Source organism: Haliotis rubra, unplaced genomic scaffold (genome assembly GCF_003918875.1).
Source record: "Haliotis rubra isolate DU_JTF1 unplaced genomic scaffold, ASM391887v1 Scf992, whole genome shotgun sequence".
Taxonomy (NCBI): domain Eukaryota; kingdom Metazoa; phylum Mollusca; class Gastropoda; order Lepetellida; family Haliotidae; genus Haliotis; species Haliotis rubra.
This window is the reverse complement of record NW_025767737.1, coordinates 67,571-90,902: the sequence shown is the minus strand read 5'-3', so window position 1 is coordinate 90,902 and position 23,332 is coordinate 67,571. Positions and strand designations below refer to the sequence as shown.

General features: G+C 40.4%; 1 protein-coding gene and 1 long non-coding RNA gene across 7 annotated transcripts in view; both read right to left on the bottom strand.

The window, feature by feature from the left end:
- Positions 1-23,332, bottom strand: part of LOC124265761 — a 28,962-nt gene extending 5,630 nt beyond the window's left edge. For 2 of the 6 annotated variants that reach the window (XR_006895530.1, XR_006895531.1), the window contains exons 1-5: positions 22,695-23,129; positions 21,785-22,123; positions 16,116-16,250; positions 14,486-14,608; positions 10,945-12,368 (exon numbers count right to left, since the gene is read on the bottom strand). Coding sequence is in view for 2 of the 6 variants with exons in the window: in XM_046700577.1 (XP_046556533.1) it covers positions 12,109-12,368; positions 14,486-14,608; positions 16,116-16,250; positions 21,785-22,123; positions 22,695-22,809 (972 nt within the window). In the remaining 4 variants the exon portion in view is untranslated. Of the gene's footprint in view, positions 1-10,944; positions 12,369-13,452; positions 13,662-14,485; positions 14,609-16,115; positions 16,251-21,784; positions 22,124-22,694 lie in introns of those variants that run through there. The other 4 variants (XR_006895532.1, XR_006895533.1, XM_046700577.1 and 1 more) reach the window with 4 other exon arrangements.
- Positions 18,382-19,110, bottom strand: LOC124265763. Its single transcript, XR_006895534.1, has 3 exons — positions 18,962-19,110; positions 18,652-18,899; positions 18,382-18,496 (listed from the first exon to the last, which is right to left on the bottom strand). It is a non-coding gene; the product is annotated as an uncharacterized LOC124265763 (long non-coding RNA).

The window sequence follows — 23,332 nt, the reverse complement described above, 5'->3', positions numbered from 1 at the left end:
CTATCACCAACACTTTTTAACTTCATGATCAACGACATATTCCCAGAAAAATGGCCTGAAATTTCAAAAGACAAATTTGCCGACGATATTTCCTTCTGGACTTTTTCCACTTCTGTCAAACAAGCCTCTACAAAATGCCAAAAAATGCTTAACCATATTCAAAATTGGGCCCAACAGTGGGGGTTCCTCATTAATGTTAAAAAAACCGTGGGGATACTCTTCAAAACACAAAGAATGCAAAATTTCACACCAAAACTGCACCTAAATAACCAAAAAATTGAATTAAAAAAGGAAGCAAAATTCCTAGGAGTAACCCTTGACCAACATATGTCATGGACTCCCCACATTCATAACCTGGTCAATTCCTGTCAAAAGGATCTCAACTTAATGAGGGCCATCAGCGGCACAAACTGGGGCGCCAACAAACACACACTTATTAACATATACAAAACGCTCATACTGCCTAAACTGGACTACGCCGCACTGATCCTCCACTCCCTCTCCTCCTGTAACCTCCAAAAAATAAACTCCATCCAATATAAAGCCCTAAAATTAGCCCTAGGCACGAGGACTGGTACCCCCCTAAACACATTACTTCTACTCTCAGGCACCACTTCATTCACACAAAGAATCAACCAAACAACACTCACTTACTGGGCTGGGGCCCAACATAACCCACTATTTAAACTCGTCACACATAAATACTGCAACATTAAAAAATCAACACCCAAAAAATTCAAATTAAATCCCCTAAAAGCTCCATGCCTCTATTATGATATGGGTCTTGGGTCCAAGTGATGGTTCCGGTGAAACCCCTTATCTAACTGGCGTGCTGGTTTGCTTGGGGGAATTAGCTCAGCAAAGAGTCCGAAGTCACAAGAAGCTAATCACAATTTTATTTACAAGAACGGAGTAACATGGGCTGGCCACAGAGAGTCGGTACAACCCTCTGGGCTGAGGGCTAGAGCTGACCTGTGTTAGGAGTCTAAACCCTACTGCTGGACAAATGCAGTTAGAGACATTTTATCTACTATCAAAACAATAAAGAGATTACGATTGGTTCACTGATACAAAAAATGGGTGTAACCTACATTAGCCTATCAAATACAGAATATACAAAATGGGGTGTGTCCTTCAATGACCAGACAGGGCAATTACTCTTAATCCTGTTAATCCTATTTTAACTGGCACTAATCTCGATGGCACTTTTACTGGATGCTTGGATGCTTACCCTGGGCTATGATCTCAACGAGACTAATCTGATGTGTCAATTACAGGTGCTTGGATTACAATAGATTCATTTAATTGTCTGGTCATAACTCTGAATTACTGAAAGGATTGCTAACAGCTTGAATCCTCAGTACCTTAGGCTAGGATTTTTATCTTGAAATTGTGTCGCCGTAACTTATACCTTTTTCAATAATATGTCTGTGAGATGAGTTTTACAACTTTTGACTGGGGTCTTTCTCTAAGCTATTACTAATATTCTATATTTATATTTTCCTAATATCTGAATCCTAATATATTGCTTGTAGTGGTAATAATGAATAATGAATTTTGTATGAATTATTATTCCATGATAACTTCCCACTGTCTGAAAAGTTTGGTCCCCAAACTTGGACAAAAAAATTTTTTAAGATGGACAATGGTATGATATTTAAATGGTAATTAGATTGTCTCTTTGGTATTGGGGCACAAGTTCAATCTGGTCGTCTGGATGTGGACTCGGGCTTGTCATGGCTCCGTGTACTGGTTCTTTGTGTTTCCAGGAGGCCTCGTAATGGTTCCACATCCTGATTTTGGAGTTGACTTCTCCATTATCCCATGCAGACAGATGATTTACATGAAAAAATTCAAAACAAAAGAGAGTTAGCTTGCTGCCAATAATATACATGTGACCTATTTTGGTTTGTGCGTAATACGTACATAAAGATACTTTTCCCTGCAAATAAATTGTCTATTAGTGCATTGTAAGAGGTGACTTTTATGTATTGAAGTCATGACCTGGAATAATGCATGGGCAGTTAATAATACAACGTACATTGGGTGATAAACACATAAATGTTATGTATGAGCAAATATATACACATGTGCTTGAGCTTTTAACAAGTGCATTAGTTCATTGAATCCATACATATACATATTGTGTTAAGAACCATTTGTTAGGTACCTTGTTAATTTGATTGATTTTGTTAGTCTCTTAAACATCTTAATTTGTTTAGGGATTTTTATTTTGTTTTATTTTATTTGATTTTAGGTTTACCTTGATTTATTAGTCTGAGTTTACTTCACTCAGTTTTGGTTCATTGTAGTTCAGCTCAGCCTGTACGCTTGGCTGAGTTTCGGTTTAAAGCATTTTGCGCAGTATTGTTTGGTGCGCCTTATTTTTGCTCTCGTTTCGCGTTGCTTATGTTTATTGCGCTTCGGCGCGATTTATTTCGCGTTTGTTTCGCGTTGGTAAAGTTTGTTCTGTATGGTGTATTTCGGTTTCGTTTCGCGTTGGGTAAGTTCACTTTGCTTTTGAGATTGGTTGATCAGATCAATGCTCAAAAGTTGTTGTGATGTAAATAGCTCAGATGATCAGGCTGATGCCATTTGTTCACAACTAGTGTTATCAGGTAACACAATGTGAAATGACTGGACACAAACATACGTACCCTTGAAGTTAACAGATCATTTTATTAACGAGGTGCTGTACCTTTTGCAGGAATATGACTATCTGGTGACCACAGGTATATAATGGGAAGGAATATTGGTATGGTATGGTGGGTCTGTAATCCTTGGGCACTGCACGGTATGCAAAGGAGTCAAAAGTTCCGATGCCTTCTTTGTATGCTGGAGAGCGTTTGGATTCATAGATGGGTAATACACCAGGACGATCACAATCCTCTGGGGTGTCAGGATCCATCCATTTATAGAGATCCAACCAGCTCTCATTGAGGTAATCCTGTATGAGGTGGAGAGGAACAGCTTCTAAATACACTGTATTATATCTAAGACTACTTTTGTCATAGGTATATGAGACTTTGACATAACAGTCTCCTTGAACTATTTCAATGCTCAGAACTCTCTTTATATCTGGAAAGATTTTTCGTAGGTGTTTAGGTTCTATTGGGTATGGTTCAACGTCCAATACTGGGTCTGTAATGGTCGATTGCTGTTTGAATTTCTTTGACAGCACATTGACTGATTGATTGTCTTGTGCTGACTCTTTTTGGTTAAAGAACTTGTGATTTTTCAGTGGCCGTTTTCGTCGTTTTCCTGACATATTTTTCTTGACGTGAAATTCTCTCCGAATTGAGTCTGGAATGGTGCTGCCATATTCCCATGTGTTTCCTCTTTCTGGATCCGTCCATTTCACTCTGTAGTATATTTTGTTGTTTGCTCTCTTGGAAGCAAGAATTGAGTGAATGTCATCAGGATTGAAAACCTTGGCGTCATTGCTTGACGCTGGTTGTTGTGCTGGTTGTTGAACCTGACTTGATCCTGATTGTGGCCTTGACTTTGGCTGATGATGTTTGCTGTTCAGTCCTCTTTTTCCCTTGTTTGTATTTCCTTTCTTCTTGGTTGGGTTACTTGGACCTGGGGGGCTCTGTTTCTGGTTTGGAACAGTTGTACTTGATCCTGCTGAGCTTTCCTGAATGCCTTTCTTCTTTTGAGTTAGATTCCTTGGATTTCCTGCCTTAGTTTTTGAACTGACTTCCTTACTTGTAGGTGATGGATCCTGGGTTGAACTTGTTGACTCTGCATTGTTGCTGTCAAGTTGTGGATCGTTGATTGGTTCCTCATTGTCATCTATGACGTTTGAATCCATATTGTTGCTGTTGTTCAGGTATGGTTCTGGTGGATACTGTGGACGATCAGCTGGATCGAAATATGGCTTCAGACGGTTGGCATGGACCAATGGTTTGTGCATTTTGTCGTCAGAACTTCGGCGTAGTTTGTAGGTGAAATTTGGACCTAAATGAACAATGTAATAACTGCCATACCACTTTTTGGTTAACTTGTTGCAGAGGCCTTTTTCTACTTTTTGACAATATAGCCAAACTCTTTGACCTGGGGAGAAATCTGGCTCTTTAGCCTTACGATTGTATTGCTCAGAATACACCTCCTTTGCTCGAGCAGTGTTTTCAGCTGCAATAGTCCTTGTAATTTCTAGCTCCTCAAGCAAATTTGAAAGATAGCTTTTGTTGTTGTGGCCTAAATTTTCCTTTGGAATTAATGAAACATCTTGTGGAGCTCTCATTTCTCGGCCGAAAAGCATAACAAAGGGGGACTTTTGAGTTGATGAATTTGGGGCCATCCGATAGGCCATCATGATGCCTGGAAGAAACCGGGGCCAATCATTTTGAGTTTTGTTACAATAGGCTCTTAGTGATTGATTGATGTAGGAATTGAGCCTTTCTACACAGCTATTTGTTTGGGGATGGTATGGGCTGGTATGAGTGAATTTAATAGCCAAAAGTTCACAAATAGCCTTGATTAATTTTGACATGAAGTTCTGACCTCTGTCTGAAATTAAGGTCCTTGGAGCGCCATACCAACAAAATATTTCTCTCACGAGAACATCTGCTACCTCTGTGGCTTCTTGAGTTCTTAGGGGAAAGGCTTCACACCATCTAGATGCTGCATCGGTGATGACCAAGATGTGCTTGTACTTGTCTGGTGTTGTTGGCAAGGGACCAAGGATGTCTACATGCCACCTGGTGAAGACCTCTTCCACAGGTAATGGACGTAGGGGTGCCTTCTTGCTGTGGTAATGCCTCTTGGTCTGTTGACACACTTCACATGTCTGGACATACGTTGCAATTTCGGTGTACATCTTTGGCCAGTAGTATTTTGGTCTCATGGTGTTGTGCATCCTTTCCTTTCCATGGTGACAACCACCAAACTCGGAATCGTGGTAGGATCTCAGGACCTGGTTCCTCAGAGTTCTTGGAACTGCCAGCTGTTTAATGAATTTGTCCGCATGACCCTTCTGTCTCTGTGGAACAAATCTGTATAGGATTCCTTCATCTATTTCAAAGCTGCCTGCTTCAATAAAGATCTTTTGGCGGTCCTTTTCATTTTCTGGAAGGACATCATCTTCTTTGAAGTCAAAAATTTTGGTAAAATCTGGACAAATTCTTTGTAGATGACGTAAGTTGGGATGTGCATTAATATTTACCTCAACCATTGTGGCTTGTGTGACATCGTCACTTGTAGCGTGTAATGCTGCAACAACGTTTGCTGGTACTGTTTGGTAGTCCTCTTCATATTCAAAGGTGACAGACAAATGAGTTGTCTGTGATTCACTATCTAAGTGATTAATACTTGGGATGCAATTTATCCTCAGTCTGAGTTGATTGGGTGACCTGTGAGGATAATTGCGGGCTTGCTGAAATGTTGGTATGGCTTCTTTGCTCAAGTGAAGTTACTGTAAAGACGGTTTTCTCAGCATCTTCTTCTGTTTGACTGTGACAGTTAATATTTTGCTCATATTCTCTGCGTGAGAGCGCATCAGCATTCCCGTTGGCTTTGCCGCTTCGATGAACAATATCAAACATATAGGTAGACAGTTCTAAAGACCATCGCCCTAACCTACCTGTGGCATCCTTGATGGATTTTAGCCATTTTAAGGCGATGTGGTCTGTGTAGACAGTGAATTTGGAATTTGCAAGGTATGGGCCGAAATGATCTAATGGCTTCAACTAAAGCTAAACCTTCTTTTTCTGTGATGCTCAATTCTTCTCGCTGCCGTGAAGAGCTCTGCCTCCAAAAGCTATAGGATGTTCATTATTCTTCTCGTCTTTTGACTTAAGACAAACCCTATGCTCATATCGCTGGCATCAGTTGCGAGAAAAAATTCTTTGTCAAAATCTGGATAAGCCAGAACAGGTGTGTTACACATAGCATCTTTGAGTGTGTTGAAAGACTGATCACACTCAGGTGACCACTGGAACTTTGGCTTCTTCCCAGTTTCTGCCTCTGAATGCTTTTTTAACAATGCATTCAATGGCAGTGCTATTTTAGCATAATCTTTCACGTACTTTCTGTAAAAGTTTGTGAGGCCTAAAAATGAGCTTGCGAACCTGTTTTTGTGATTTAGGTATTGGGAAGGTTTTAATTGCTTCGACCTTTTTGTCATCAACTTGAACACCTCCACATGATAAAACATGACCCAGAAATGAAACCTTGTCTGTTGCAAAATTGCATTTTGATGGCTTTAGTGTTAAGTTTGCCTGTTTAAGATAGTAGAAGACTTGCTCCAAATGTTGGAGATGCTCTTCAAAGTTTTTGCTGTAGATTATCAAATCATCAATGTAAATCAATGCAACTTTGAAAAGCAATTTTCGTAGCACTTTGCTCATGAGTTGCTGAAAACAAAGTGGAGAATTAGACAAACCCTGTGGCAAACGTTTGAATTGATAAAGGCCTTGATGGGTGACAAAAGCAGTTTTATGCTTTGAGTCTTCGTGTAATGGCACTTGGAAGAAGCCATTGGCAAGATCTAGCGTGGAAAAAATTGTAGCTTGGCTATTGCCGATGTGATCAACAACATCGTCAAAAACAGGGAGTGGCCATGACATGGGTAATGTGACGGAATTTAATTTTCTGTAGTCACAAACAAATCTATATGTGCCGTCACGTTTTTTAACTAATCTCGATGGCACTTTTACTGGATGCTTGGATGCTTACCCTGGGCTATGATCTCAACGAGACTAATCTGATGTGTCAATTACAGGTGCTTGGATTACAATAGATTCATTTAATTGTCTGGTCATAACTCTGAATTACTGAAAGGATTGCTAACAGCTTGAATCCTCAGTACCTTAGGCTAGGATTTTTATCTTGAAATTGTGTCGCCGTAACTTATACCTTTTTCAATAATATGTCTGTGAGATGAGTTTTACAACTTTTGACTGGGGTCTTTCTAGATGATGGGGGCTGAATACATTGAAGTGGACTCCTCTATTAAATCATATTTGAGAAAATCTTCAACAAGTTCTTCTGTGACTTTTTGGAGATGAGGAGATTGACGATAAGGCCTACACTTAACAGGGGGATGGTTGCCCGTGTCAATGACATGCTCGTGCATGCCAGTTTTCCCTAAATCTGCAAGGCTTGTGGAAAACATGTCTCTGTTTTGTCCTAAAAACCTGAGTAGTCTTTGTTGTTGGCTTGACGTCAGTTGTGTCTTGGTCAAGTCAAATCCTAAGTCTTGAGCAATTTTGACGTAATCCCTAGTGTCATTGTCTGTTGTCCTAATGTCAGTGTTAACTGAATTTATTAAAGGTTGGTCACAGTCATTTTCAAAGATAGAGTGGCTGTCAATGTAACTAAATTTTCCTACAACTGTACCCATATCCTAAAACTTTTTTCTTCTTGGGAAGGATTCATAAGCCTAAATGTAGCAGTTTTCTTATGCACTTTTGAGAGGGTCCTACCACCTGCTACTTCAGAATGAGCAGTGAGGGAGGAAATTGGTTCAATGAGGATGAGGGAATCATTGTTTGCCTCAGGCAGTCTTACCTTGAAATGAATTTCACTCTGAGGGGGAATATATATCTGATCTATTGATTTTGCTAATCCCCAAATTTCTTGATCTGGATGGGCAATGAAATTGATATATTGCCTATCTGAGGTGCTGTTGCCTATTATGAGGGAATGGCAGCTATAATCTATGACTGCATCGTTGTCATTGAGGAAGTTCTCACCTAGTAGGACTGACTTAGGTAATGAGGGCAGGACATAGAATTTTTTGTGAAAATTCTTGATCTTCAATGACAAAATCTAACACAACTGAACCCAACACCTTGTGCAATTAAGCGCCAACACCTTGAATTTGTGGAAAGGGTGAGTTTCCAAGAACAGGGTTGTTGAAAGCTTTGTTTAGAAAAGCAGACGAAATGCAGCAAATGGATGCCCCCTGTATCTATTAAACAAGTAGTTGTTTCAGTGCCAAATGTTACCTGAATTACACTTTTGCCAAGGGGGGTAACTAAGGACACAGTTGGAATTTCACTTCCACAGTTACTTTCCATACCAGACTCCATATTGGCCATGACACCTTATAGTATGTACCGTGCTATAATTAAGAAAAGACAAGAAATCAACAATGTAAAGTAGTACTTACAATTTTTGAAGACTTTTTCTTCCTTGGTTGGTGTCTTTACAGGAGTTGGTGGTCCTTAATCCAGTGTTGAGATCAGACGTGGATGCAGTTGCTTGTTATTCCATGTGTTCTTGTAGCTGGTTGTAGTTAGTTCCTGGGCTCCGAGGTTCCGAAAATCGTTGATTCTCCGCCAACTATTATGATATGGGTCTTGGGTCCAAGTGATGGTTCGGTGAAACCCCTTATCTAACTGGCGTGCTGGTTTTGCTTGGGGAATTAGCTCAGCAAAGAGTCCGAAGTCACAAGAAGCTAATCACAATTTTATTTACAAGAACGGAGTAACATGGGCTGGCCACAGAGAGTCGGTACAACCCTCTGGGCTGAGGGCTAGAAGCTGACCTGTGTTAGGAGTCTAAACCCTACTGCTGGACAAATGCAGTTAGAGACATTTTATCTACTATCAAAACAATAAAGAGATTACGATTGGTTCACTGATACAAAAATGGGTGTAACCTACATTAGCCTATCAAATACAGAATATACAAAATGGGGTGTGTCCTTCAATGACCAGACAGGGCAATTACTCTTAATCCTGTTAATCCTATTTTAACTGGCACTAATCTCGATGGCACTTTTACTGGATGCTTGGATGCTTACCCTGGGCTATGATCTCAACGAGACTAATCTGATGTGTCAATTACAGGTGCTTGGATTACAATAGATTCATTTAATTGTCTGGTCATAACTCTGAATTACTGAAAGGATTGCTAACAGCTTGAATCCTCAGTACCTTAGGCTAGGATTTTTATCTTGAAATTGTGTCGCCGTAACTTATACCTTTTTCAATAATATGTCTGTGAGATGAGTTTTACAACTTTTGACTGGGGTCTTTCTCTAAGCTATTACTAATATTCTATATTTATATTTTCCTAATATCTGAATCCTAATATATTGCTTGTAGTGGTAATAATGAATAATGAATTTTGTATGAATTATTATTCCATGATACCTCACCAACCTCCATAAACTACTACAGGCACAACAGCTAAACGACATACAACACACACCTCCCATTACAAGCTACATTCACGACATACCCACACCCACCACAGACACCACCCTAGACAACATTCTCCAGCAGTTACCAAAAAACACCAACAAACCCACCATAACAAACATCACACACAACTATATCAACAATAACTACCCAACACACACCCATATATATACAGACGCTTCAATCAACCCAAACAAAACAACTGGTATAGGCATACATGTCCAACAACCCCACCCCCCATTACAACCAACCTGCACTATACAAACCACACCTCAATACACACAGCAGAACTAACAGCTATCCTCACTGCACTCCACCTAATACCCACCCTCCCACAATCTAACTTCTTAATTCTCTCCGACTCACTAAACTCCATTAGGCAAATACATATCAAGTACTCCAAATCTCGCCCTGACCTCATTCATAATAACACAATCCAAACCGACTCACTTAAACGAGCAAATAAAAACATAACTTTCACCTGGATACCAGGCCATTCAAACATAATAGGAAACGACACAGCAGATACAGCAGCCAAATTAGCAACAACACAAAAATCACCAAATATAAACTTTCATACATCCAAAACAGAAACTAAACTCATTAAATCAAATATTCTTCATACTGACTTTCAACATAACATAAACAACAACAAATCAACATGGGTTACTTCCATTATAAAATCACCCTTAAGGAAAATCCCTACATTCTCAAACATTAAAAATATTGACTCGGCCATAAACAGACTCATCACAGGCATCACAAACCTCAACCACACACTCTACAAACAAAATAGACATGCAGATGGACTATGCACACACTGTAATACCCAAGAAGACATAGATCACATACTCATACACTGCCAGCTACAAAAGACAAACATTAAGCAACTACAAAACAGCATTCCCTCTAAATATCACAATAACATCCCACTACTCCTCAACCCACACAACCCAACAAGTATCTTCAACGCCCTAACAGTATTCCTACAAAACTCAAATCTTCTAAAAAGAATCTAAAACTCATTAAATAAACTACAGCCACCTCTCTCACCTCCCACTCACTGCAACATTCAGGCCAGCCGTTCTAACCTCAGTTATCCCCACCTACAACTTTAGACACGGCTCTCAATTTCATTTATCCATTCTCTGCACACGCCACGCTCGCTCTCCTCTCTCGCTAAATGTAAACAACCCGTCACAAGCCCACACTGCCAAGGTCAAGGTCACTCGCCAGCCAGCTAACTACCACCGCTCGTCCCTCAACCCGGCCTCTGCCTCATTGCGCCTCCCTTGCTCCCCTCAGCCCACCCCACCCCCACCCCCCTCTCCCCTCAACTTAACACCTTTTATTATTCATTCCTTATATAGCCCCTTATATAACTTATGCAGCTTAACTGCATCCAATATCTGCCCTATGCTATACATCCTTGGTAGAACTCACCCCCGCATTCCCCCACCCCGCCCCCTCTTATATCACCTATCGTTTATTTCAACTCTATTTCTTACTTATTAACAATCACTATTCCTATTTATAACTTCTTTCTCCTTTTTAACTTGGCTTTTTATTATTTTTATCTCTATTTATGTTTATAAACGTTTTTTATTCCAAATTCAACTTAGGTTTAACGCCCCAGCATTTATATTTTTTTGGGTAAGGTGGTTTATCCCTTATTAACATTTATTATTTATTATATTAGCTCCCACCTACCCCGTCGGCGAAATTGGCTTACGCCAGAAGCCGACGTTAAACATCCAATTTCGTCGTCGGACGTATCGTGCTAGGTGGCGACCTGTGACAAATATTCTTTATGCAATTTGTTTCACATTAAACATTGTGTCGGAGCCTGAAGATCGAGGCGACGAAAGCCGAGATGCCATTTAACTTGCATGACATGATCGCACGGAATGATGGAAATAGTAAGAAACGTAGATGTACGTTTGACAACTTTTATGAAAACTGTAGATTTTACTCATTAGTTTCTTCAATTTTAATGATTTCCTCGAAACATCGATACTTTCAAATTGCTCTTTGACAATTTTTTAAGTGGACCCGTAGCCAATCACTTGGAAGGACTTCCGCCCAATCCCCACCCACCACCACCCATATTACCTGAATACCTATTATTACATATATATCTTTTTCCTCACCATTAACATTTAGGGGGTACACGGGCGGAAGTCTTTCCTACGGTGTTGAATGGATTAAAGTTGAACAAATAATTGAAATATTACCGGTATGCTGGTAATACCGTGCAGTCGTAATGTACATTCCAGAGAACGTTCACAAACAATGTGGCGTAACGCGACACGTATGGAAATACGCCTTCTGTTTTCTAGCACCAGACGCAAATTAGAATCCAAGCAGAGAGAGAATGGGATCCACACTCCGAACTACTGATGCTAGATGTCTCAATGAACAGTTTGTGTCCGTATGAGTTACTAGCATTGTGGTAATATCACATTACAAAGAAAGGATAATAGTTTAGCATCCCTTGGCGTGAATGGGTTGCAAATAGTTTACATACAGACATTTTAGCCAGAACTATAGTGTTCTATACAAAAGGTATGGTATCAATATATGTATTACATATGCGCGGTTGGTCAACACCAAATTATAGTCCATTTATATATTTATGCACACACATTGAAAATAGTTCGCATCTAAAATTCTCTATTCAGAGATCACTTGTACCCCAGGAACATAACTTTCAAGCACAACTTTAATTAGATTTGCAGTGTATGTTGTTTAATATCATTACATGTATCTCATGGCATTGTTGGCATATATGACATTCTGTCTTCGTCTTGTCAGTTACATTTACACAGGAATACCTGTGTGTATCCTCCTGCTATTGCACAGAATGGAGTCACAACGTTAGCCAAAGGGCCATATTGACAGGTTAGGTGCTGACATATATTGTCATGCTACATTCACCTGTGGTCCCGATGTGACTTTAGTTGTCATCATCACGTGCAGTGTTGTTGTAAGTTGTCTCCCCCTTATTTGCATCTTCATTAAGATGCTGCTGTTGACCAACTGTGTTGTAGTAGGTGGCATCCCGTGGTTGGGTATCTGCATTCACCGCATGTGGAGAATCAGTCTTCATCCCCTCCACACTGTTGACGTACTGCCTCTCCACCTGACTATACTGGTGCTCCATGTCCTCGTAGTGGGACGGGCACGTGTAAATGTTCGGTGGGCTCGTGCTGGCTTCTGTAATATCGATATTTATGACACCCTGAACTTTTTTAAACATTTATTAATCGACTAATTCTCTAGAAGTTATTTCCACTTAATCATTTCCAAGAACTGACTCTACCGTAAACAATAGTGATGGGTTGTAGTCCGTAAACAATAGTGATGGGTTGTAGTCCGTAAACAATAGTGATGGCTTGTAGTCCGTAAACAATACTGATGGGTTGTAGTCCGTAAACAATAGTGATCGGTAGTATTCCTTCAGCAATAGTGATCGGTTGTAGTCCGTAAACAATAGTGATTGGTAGTAGTCCGTAAGGAATAGTGATGGGTTGTAGTCCGTAAACAATAGTGATGGGTTGTAGTCCGTAAACAATAGTGATGGGTTGTAGTCCGTAAACAATAGTGATCGGTTGTAGTCCGTCCGTAAACAATAGTGCAATAGTGATGATGGTTGTAGTCCGTAAACAATAGTGATCGGTAGTAGTCCGTAAACAATAGTGATGGGTTGTAGTCCGTAAACAATAGTGATGGGTTGTAGTCCGTAAACAATAGTGATGGGTTGTAGTCCGTAAACAATAGTGATGGGTTGTAGTCCGTGATGGGTTGTAGTCCGTAAACAATAGTGATGGGTTGTAGTCCGTAAACAATAGTGATGGGTTGTAGTCCGTAAACAATAGTGATGGGTTGTAGTCCGGAAACAATAGTGATGTGATGTTGTAGTCCGTAAACAATAGTGATGGGTTGTAGTCCATAAACAATAGTGATGGGTTGTAGTCCGTAAACAATAGTGATGGGTTGTAGTCCGTAAACAATAGTGATGGGTTGTAGTCCATAAACAATAGTGATGGGTTTTAGTCCGTAAACAATAGTGATGGGTTGTAGTCCGTAAGCAATAGTGATGGGTTGTAGTCCGTAAACAATAGTGATGGGTTGTAAATAATAGTGATGGGTTGTAGTCCATAAATAATAGTGATGGGTTGTAGTTCGGAAACATTAGTAAAGGGTTGTAGTCCGTAAACAATAGTGATGGGTTGTAGTCCGGAAACAATAGTGATGGGTTGTAGTCCATAAATAATAGTGATGGGTTGTAGTCTGTAAACAATAGTGATGGGTTTTAGTCCGTAAACAATAGTGATGGGTTGTAGTCCGTAAACAATAGTGATGGGTTGTAGTCCATAAATAATAGTGATGGGTTGTAGTCCATAAATAATAGTGATGGGTTGTAGTCCGTAAACAATAGTGATGGGTTGTAGTCCGTAAACAATAGTGATGGGTTGTAGTCCGTAAGCAATAGTGATGGGTTGTAGTCCATAAATAATAGTGATGGGTTGTAGTCCATAAATAATAGTGATGGGTTGTAGTCTGTAAACAATAGTGATGGGTTTTAGTCCGTAAACAATAGTGATGGGTTTTAGTCCGTAAACAATAGTGATGGGTTGTAGTCCGTAAACAATAGTGATGGGTTGTAGTCCGTAAACAATAGTGATGGGTTGTAGTCCATAAACAATAGTGATGGGTTGTAGTCTGTAAACAATAGTGATGGGTTTTAGTCCGTAAACAATAGTGATGGGTTGTAGTTCGTAAGCAATAGTGATGGGTTGTAGTCCATAAATATTAGTGATGGGTTGTAGTCCATAAACAATAGTGATGGGTTGTAGTCAATAGTGATGGGTTGTAGTCTGTAAACAATAGTGATGGGTTTTAGTCCGTAAACAATAGTGATGGGTTGTAGTTCGTAAGCAATAGTGATGGGTTGTAGTCCATAAATAATAGTGATGGGTTGTAGTCCATAAATAATAGTGATGGGTTGTAGTCTGTAAACAATAGTGATGGGTTTTAGTCCGTAAACAATAGTGATGGGTTTTAGTCCGTAAACAATAGTGATGGGTTGTAGTCCGGAAACAATAGTGATGGGTTGTAGTCCGTAAGCATTAGTGATCAGTCCGTAAGCAGTATTGATCGGTTGCAATTCGTAAGCAATAGTGATGGGTTGTCTTGGACTACTGTGTCAAGTGATTATGCACAGACGATCTTTCATTATTATCAACATCAAGGCTACCGACGGACACCATTTCCAGGTTTTCTAACGTGTTGTAGTCATCGGTGTCTGACACAGCCAGAATATATCCTACCTGCATTTCTGTGTCTCCTCCTCATCCACACGACGACGACGACGACGGTAAGGACGCAGCCAACAACAGCTCCGCCCACTGCTGCTCCTACCGCGACGGAGACGACATCTGAGGAATCTTTTCCTTTTGAACAGAATAACAATACATTCATTACGTACTTGTTTACATTGTGACTTTTTGGTGCAGTTCAATCTATGTTTTAGCCTACAATTGACATGCGATCCGTGCTATTAGATTTGCGCAAGGGACAGGCTGCAATCTGCTGAAATTATGTATTTATTTATTTATTTTACCCCAAATATATCATTTTAACAGAATTCACAACAGGATAAATCCTGTAAGCTGGTCACTCTTCGACTATTCTTCTACGAGTGAGTGAGTGAATGTGTTCAGTGTTACGCCGCACAGTAATATTCCAGCTATATGGCGGCGGACTATAAATAATCGTGTCTGGACCAGACAATCCAGTGATCAACAGCATGATCATCGATTTAAGCAATTGGGAACCGATGACATGTGTCAACGAAGTCGGCAAGCCTGTCCACCCAATCACGTTTGTTGCCTCTTACGACAAGCATGGGTTATTGAAGACGAATTCTAGCCCGGATCCTCACGGGTTATTCTACTTCGAGAATCATTGACACCATGGTATCGTGTTTTTCATCAACAGCAACATGGACATAGATTGAAACAAATCACCTGTAGAGATAACTGTCAGCATAAGCTAATATATATATTCAAAGAATTTTCCTTAGTATAAACATATTGATTGATTGAGTTTAGTTTTACGCCGTACTCAGCAATATTCCAGCTGTATGGCGCAATATAAAACAAATAAATGGTTCCATTAACCATGCTACTGTTTGTGTTGGGTGTTTGTTTGCGTAATAGGTCTGTTTCATGTCGTAATATGTAACAATTTATGTGGTATTATGTTCTTCATCAACAACACACTACATGGCTGCAATATTGTCGAGGCGATGTAAAGTTTCAACTCACTCACTCATCAACAACAACATGGACATAAACTGAAACATATCAGCTGTAGTGATAACTCTCCACATGAGTATATACAACTCTCATAGTCGCGATATGGTTGAAATACTGCCGATATGACAGGTAACACACTCACTCATCAACAACAACTTGGACATAAACTGAAACATATCAGCTGTAGTGATAACTCTCCACATGAGTATATTCAACTCTCATAGTCACGATATGGCTGAAATACTGCCGATATGACTGTTAACTCACTCACTGGCTCATCATAAGGTACCATACATGTTCAATGCGTTTTCCTTGATACTAAACATTTAAACAAAGAATGCCTTCGTTCCGAAAGTAGAATTTTACCCTGCTACTGTTTGTGGTCTGTTTCTGTGTACGGAGTATGTTTAATGCCATAACATGTTATAATTAATGCAGTTTGTCATTGTGCACATATGTGATGTCACATGATTGTGATGATAAGGATATGTGGTCTGCATGGAACTATAATACAGTTACATTTCAGCGATATTTCCTGGTAGATATCGCTTGATGTTACCGTGTCATACTTACAGTGGAATTTTAGATGATAAACTATTGTGGCTCTTATGAATCAGAATTATACTTCATGGCATCTCACCCCCTCCTTGAAGAACCGTGCTTGAAGGGACATCGGACATCGGCGATGTACCTGTTGCTGTGGTAGTAGTTGTATCAGCTGTAGTAGTTGTAGTGGCGGCAGTCGTTGTTGTTGAGGGCATAAGGTTACTTATGTCTGGAAAAATAAGTCATTTGAATTATGTGACCGACTCCGTGGTGTAGTGGTTAGAGCGTCTGCCCGGAGACCGGAAGGTCGCGGCTTCGATCCCCGACCGCGTCATACCAAAAGACGTTAAAATATGGTACTTGTTGGTCCCTGCCTGGCGCTCGCTATTAATGGGTACAACAAGGACCGATCGGCTCGGAGTCAGTATAATGTGTCTGAGTGGGGTATTCATGCTTCACTGCGGCATGGTATCTCAGTGGGCTAGCACCATAAAACCAGCTTAAGTCTGGGCTAGTACAAGCAGCCGCACATACACATACACACGCATGCACGTCGTCACATGAGCGAAATATTCTCAAGCACGACGTTAAACCCAATTTCACCTCACCTCACCTCATTTGTATTATGTCGATAAATCTTGCTTTGATAGACAGAAGGACTAGGCGGCAGCATAGAAGACATATGTGCATTTCCTCAAATGCATGTTTAACAACGGATCCTCAATGCCAACGGTATCATATCTACGAGTATAGTTACGTACAGGTGAAACTTTGATGAAGCTTCAGCTTCGGATAAACATGATTAAAACGGTCCAAATATTTTAACGTTTTGAGTGAGTGATTGAGTTTAGGTTTACGCCGCATTCAGCAAAATTCCAGCTATATGGCGGCGGTCTGTAAATAATCGAGTCTTGACCAGACAATCCAGTGATCAACAGCATGAGCATCGATCTGCGCAATGGGGAACCGATGACATGTGTCAACCAAGTCAGCGAGCTTGACCACCCGATCCCGTTAATCGCCACTTACGACAAGCATGGATTACTGAAGGCTCATTCTAATCCGTACCTTAACAGGTCTTGAACGTTTTTGAACTTCAAAAAACAGCCTTCAACAGTAATATACTATGAAATGAAGTAGAGATATGTTCGGAGGTTAGACATCGTATGAAATATCGGGCAGTGGAAAATCTTTTCGTGACAAGAAAATCAAGTATATGACAAATATTACGGATGTCAACTTCTTCTTTATTCCATGCACAACGTTTCTGGGCTTTTCCTTGCCCCTTCGTCACATATACCAACATCTATATGCCTCTCAAGAACCTCACAGGAAAACCAAGTTCCCAAACATTGTGACAGACATGGCGGACGTGACCTCGAATAACACCTGCTGGGCAGCTAGGCAAGACCGTCCCTCAGACTTGGGTGTTACCGGATGTCCACTCTTATCTTGTAACCACACGTGGAACACATCTAAACCTTAAGGAAGCAACAATCTGGACGCTTGCTACACGTGTAACATTTACATTGCATTGTTCCTGTTTGGCACACATTAAACCCATTACTTCGAAGATTGCCGCCACTCTGGACCCCCAACTAACGGGTTACTGCACGTCATGTGAATCGGGGATGGCGTTAACGAGCGTTATCCGCGCTGAGATGATTCCATGATTTCTGACGAGTCGATGTTCACTCCCGAGGAATCGAGTTCTGATTAGCATTAACTTTGGACATCATAATGGTGTTTGAGGTGGGTCGGATGGAAGGGTATAAGAGGACTGGCCGAAGTGGCTCCATGTTGTCAGAGCCAGAGGTGATTACTGTCAGGATGACATCATTGATCTCCGTAACGGGCGACTAACGGGATCGGGTGGTCAGGCTTGCTGACTTGGTTCACACATGTCATCGGTTCCCAATTGCGCAGATCGATGCTGATGCTGTTGATCACTAGATTGTTTGGTCCAGACTCGATTACCTACAGCCATATACCTAGAATATTGAGTGCGGCGTTAAACAACAAACCAACCAGCCGACCCTCTCTTACATCATCACCCTTTCCTACACCATCACCCTAATCTTCACCATCACTCTCACTTGATTTTTTTTACAGACCGCCGCCATATAGCTGGAATATTGCTGAATGCGGCGTAACAGTAGACTCACTCACTGATGATCTCAATTGTATGTCCTGTTTGGCATCGTTATATCCTTCAAGAAAATAATGCAGGTACACAGTGTGCATCTGTGCAAGTGGACTAGAGCAATTGTATGGTGATTGTAAAGTTGATTGTAGGGGCCTAAGATTGATTGTAACTAAGATTGTTCTGTGCAAGAGGGCCCTGGTGTAACCTCATCACATCATACACAGAACCAAACCGACCTCATCACACCATACACAGAACCCATCAGACCTCATCACACCACACACATAACCCATCAGACCTCATCACACCACACACAGAACCCATCAGACCTCATCACACCACACACATAACCCATCAGACCTCATCACACCACACACAGAACCCATCACACCTCATCACACCACACACATAACCCATCAGACCTCATCACACCACACACAGAACCCATCACACCTCATCACGCCATGCACTGAACCCATCACACCTCATCACACCATACACAGAACCCATCAGACCTCATCACACCATACACAGAACCCATCAGACCTCATCACACCATACACAGAACCAAACCGACCTCATCACACCATACACAGAACCCATCAGACCTCATCACAACATGCACAGAACCCATCAGACCTCATCACGCCATGCACTGAACCCATCAGACCTCATCACACCATGCACTGAACCCATCAGACCTCATCACAACATGCACAGAACCCATCAGACCTCATCACGCCATGCACTGAACCCATCAGTCCTCATCACACCACACACAGAACCAAACCGACCTCATCACACCATACACAGAACCCATCAGACCTCATCACAACATGCACAGAACCCATCAGACCTCATCACACCATACACAGAACCCATCAGACTCCATCACACCATACACAGAACCCATCAGACCTCATCACGCCATGCACTGAACCCATCATACCTCATCGCCTTCTCTCCTCATCATCGTTTCCATTTGCCAATTCCATAAGGATCAGAGTATGTATCTTGATGATTCCCAATATTCACCTCACTGTGGGTAGATTATACAATCATCATGTTCAAGTATAATTTTAGACAGTATTCACAATAGAGGAATTGTAGGCTCAACTACATTTTTTCAACATTTCTGTTATACCTTTATTATCAGAGAGCCGGTATGTTTAGTAAATTAAGGCCATTCGACCCAAAGTTATAGTCCGTTTGCAGTGGAAACGTACCGATGAATTTCACTTTAAACATAAAAGTAAATAAAAAAAAGTGAAATTTTGATTGTGAATCCTCATAACGTTACCTTGCCAATTAATCATTAAAATCTCAGAATTTTATTCAACTTAGGATAAAAGTTGTTTAACAAACGTTTAACGATCATAGGTTCAAATGGCTATTATTGGTTTGTATTACATTTCCCTCGCTTGTCCACCACTTGAAATCACTAATGCACAGATTCAACAGCTTGAGAGATTTGTTGTGCTGCTGTATGACAGAGCAAGCAACCTCATGAAAGTGAATGAAGCAAGAAAGCATTTGTTCCCCGCGAAGGGAGAACACTGGACAATATTCCACCTACAGAATCAGCTTTGATCCAACATATAAAGAGAGCTGTAAATCAGGGGAGTTATGTTTGGGAGCAATCCCTGGTGAAATCAGGAGTTACCAAGCCCTCTGCATAGGATTGGCAATAACTCTAGGGGAGAGCTTGGACCCATATGGACAACTCATCTGTTGGCATGAAAGGCCTGCCAGAAATTGCTGAAATGCATGTGTAAAAGTGTTCAAACTGGTTCCAAGTGCGTAAAAGCATCTTTCAAGTGCACTGCACTTTTCTGATTCAGTCAAGCTAGATACAATTACACATGATTGAGTGACCTTCCATAGAATGATGAGATAGCTACTTTGACATTGATGTTGTGTTGATTTTGATATGATTTTACAGGTGATCTACACCCAACCAAACTCATACATTATACATGTAAGAAAATCTAATGGAATATTTCTTCAAATTAACGTTCATCTGGTTCTCACAATATTCTTGACACATAATTTCTGAGGATTTAAAATTGAGTTAAAATAATATTTTTTGGACAATTCAATGTTTTCCCACTACCCCCCGCAAACAAAAAGTGGCCAAAATCTGCAAGGCTTTTCATATTTGATCTCATACTTATTTTACTGATGTAGTTTATGTGGCGGCTATTTCGAAAAATGGCCGCCAATTTTCCCATTTTCGTGTAGTCCTAACCGTAGAACTAACCGTTAAAGATAAAAAGACATGATCAGGTATGAATTTCCAAAAACGTGATATATGACTGATGAGAATTGGAGAATGTTTTAAAAAGTTATGACGAAAATAGTAGAAAAATTGATTTTTTTGTCAAAAAACTTTATGGAAAATATAAAACTTCTGCGAGGCCTCTCGATCTTTATTCAATTAGAAAGGTATAAGCTACAATCATGCCAAATTTCATGCTTGTAACACAAAGTGCACAATTTGATCACTTATCGGCTGGGCTAAATGGAGACAACCGACAGAAAAATATTTGCTGTAAATGTGCAAAACATCATATTGTTTAGTAGCACAGAGCATATCAAGTGAAAACTTGATACCGTTTTCGTTTAATTCATCATATAATGTTTTGTCTTCTTGCTTGTGCATATCTTGAACATTACATGGCGTACACTGTCGGATATATCACAAACCTGATAAATTCCTTTGGTATCATCTCTCAGACCTGATAATTTCCTTTGGTATCATCTGTCAGACCTGATAATTTCCTTTGGTATCATCTGTCAGACAGCTGTTCCCTTCTTACATTTTGAACACCGAGGGAATTTAAACTACTTCTAAACTTTAACCATGATCTCTTAGTGATACAGTGAAGATATGTTTTACAATGATTTGAAAGTCGCATAGTCGACAACTGTTTTGTTTTTCTCAAAAGCTTCCGTTTACCAGTTTAGTCCAAAACAAGCAAAAACACTTCGTTTTAGAATAGTGAGCAGCAATTCCTGATCTCCAATACAATAGGGACCACGTCATATGACATCCATTCTGTACCAAATCCCAATGTACATAATAGATCTTTGATGTGTAAGGTCCAATTGGGTTTCCTTCTATTACCGGCATTTCCCAACATTTGGTAACAATGATATGGACATCTCTGTCTTAGCATACAGCATTTCATCTAGTTTTATACAATTAACAGATTTCAAAGGGAATCTGCAACACCCCCCATATGCAACTGCGCTCGATAACATATACGAAACAACAAGGCTAAATTTACTAAATTTTTTGTGTACACACAATTTCACGTTCAGTAAAGCCCCATATTTTGCATCCATTAGTACGTTTCGACAATTTTCTTGTCATATTTATAATTGCTACATTAATTTAAATAAAGAACTCGAATGTATATATACATACCAGTCTTTCGAAACAGCACAGTATACACCTAACATTTCAACAGGTAGATTAGTTGATTGTTTAGGCTTCTTCCACTTACAGTCGTATTTAATGATATATGTATAGTCAATACACGTTTATCAATAGCGTATTAGTTTGCTTCAACACAACACTGATTATTTACATAAACAAAGCACAGCATACTCACGTATCGTCCATCTGTTGCTCTCCAGACTATCCTGACTATCCACGCACCGCCAGACAGATCCATTATCTATGGAAGTGTTGACCCTGAGAGTCACATTGTGCAGGTTGTAACTACAGCTGACATTGACACGTCCTGACAGATACTCCCTATATCTGTCATTGTTGGATATATCTAGTGTACATTGTGTGTCTGACACGTAACGTGTATGGAAGATTACATCATCCCTCCAGTACCAGGCTCTACTCCTGCCACCGCTACCACTACTGCTACACATCAAGGTGTACGGCTGGCCTGGTGATGCTGTTGATGGAGAACTTGTCAGCAGCAGGGTGGAGGAACCTGTTACAAAGTACAAGTGTGAGCTGAACAGTATCTTTTCAAGTCTTTGCTTCATTCTTCCTGAACACAATCATGGTTTGTTTGAACCCACGCACCAATGTATGAATGGGGCTGACGCGTGGAATGTGTCTCGTCAATGTAGTTTTGTACTATCTTGGTCGTAATGTAGGCTCAAAGTCTGATACCGCCAACATAATGTATCGTATACACAGGACTTAAGGTGGTTTGTCTTAAGGACATTGAAACATTCTCCATTTTACAACGTCTTCGGTAAACTATACTAAACTTCCATATACTTAACCAAACGCAAGTGGCAGTTGCAAAATTATCCATCAGTGTGAAGGCTTGAGAGACAGAAGTTTCTTAAATGTTTCAAAGGGATTGAAAGCACGATTGGAAGAAATAATTAGATAAATATGTCAATGTTGACTAAGCAATGAAACGGTTCTTTGATTTAGAACCATCTTATCGCTATGGAAAAAGTCTGGTGAACAAAACATCACCAACATTCCTTGTGATTAATGGCGGGATGGTACAGACAGCTACATGAGCACGATGTACCTCAACTCACCTTGTGTATGTGTAGTGAACACGCACGCCGACAGTACAATTGTAAGAGAAACATCCATGTCAACAAACACAGGAGATACCATCTTGTATGCTTGCTGTAAATATGGTCCTCTCATGCCCGTATACAGGGTTATCCCTCCAGAATGCTACCGCAATTCTCAAACACAGGTATCTGTTATCCATCGACTGGTACCCGACTCGTGTAGGCTGTGTTCGCCAATGACACAAACTTGTGTCGTTATTATGCTGTAACACTGAATACTCCTTCACACTTGTCAACCCACATACTCGTTCTGCGCCTGATAATATATATAATAATAACTACACTTGAACTACACATTAAAGTGTTTGTTGTTAGACCAGGAAGTAATATCGTCAGTTCACAATCCCTTCAAGCGACCTAAATACACACACAACAACAACAGACCGATCCAGTCCCGGACGATAAGCCCCGCGCACTTCGTTTTTGACGTTAGGGGGGACAACCACTGATTAATCACAATGGCGTCACCGCCAGCGAAACGTGCGTGATTGAGAACGTTGTTGATGACTTCTGCTTGTGGTAATTTGGTATCCGCCGTTGGTGAATGATATCTTAAGAGGAAAGTTACACGTACTAGATTTTTAATATATTTTAGT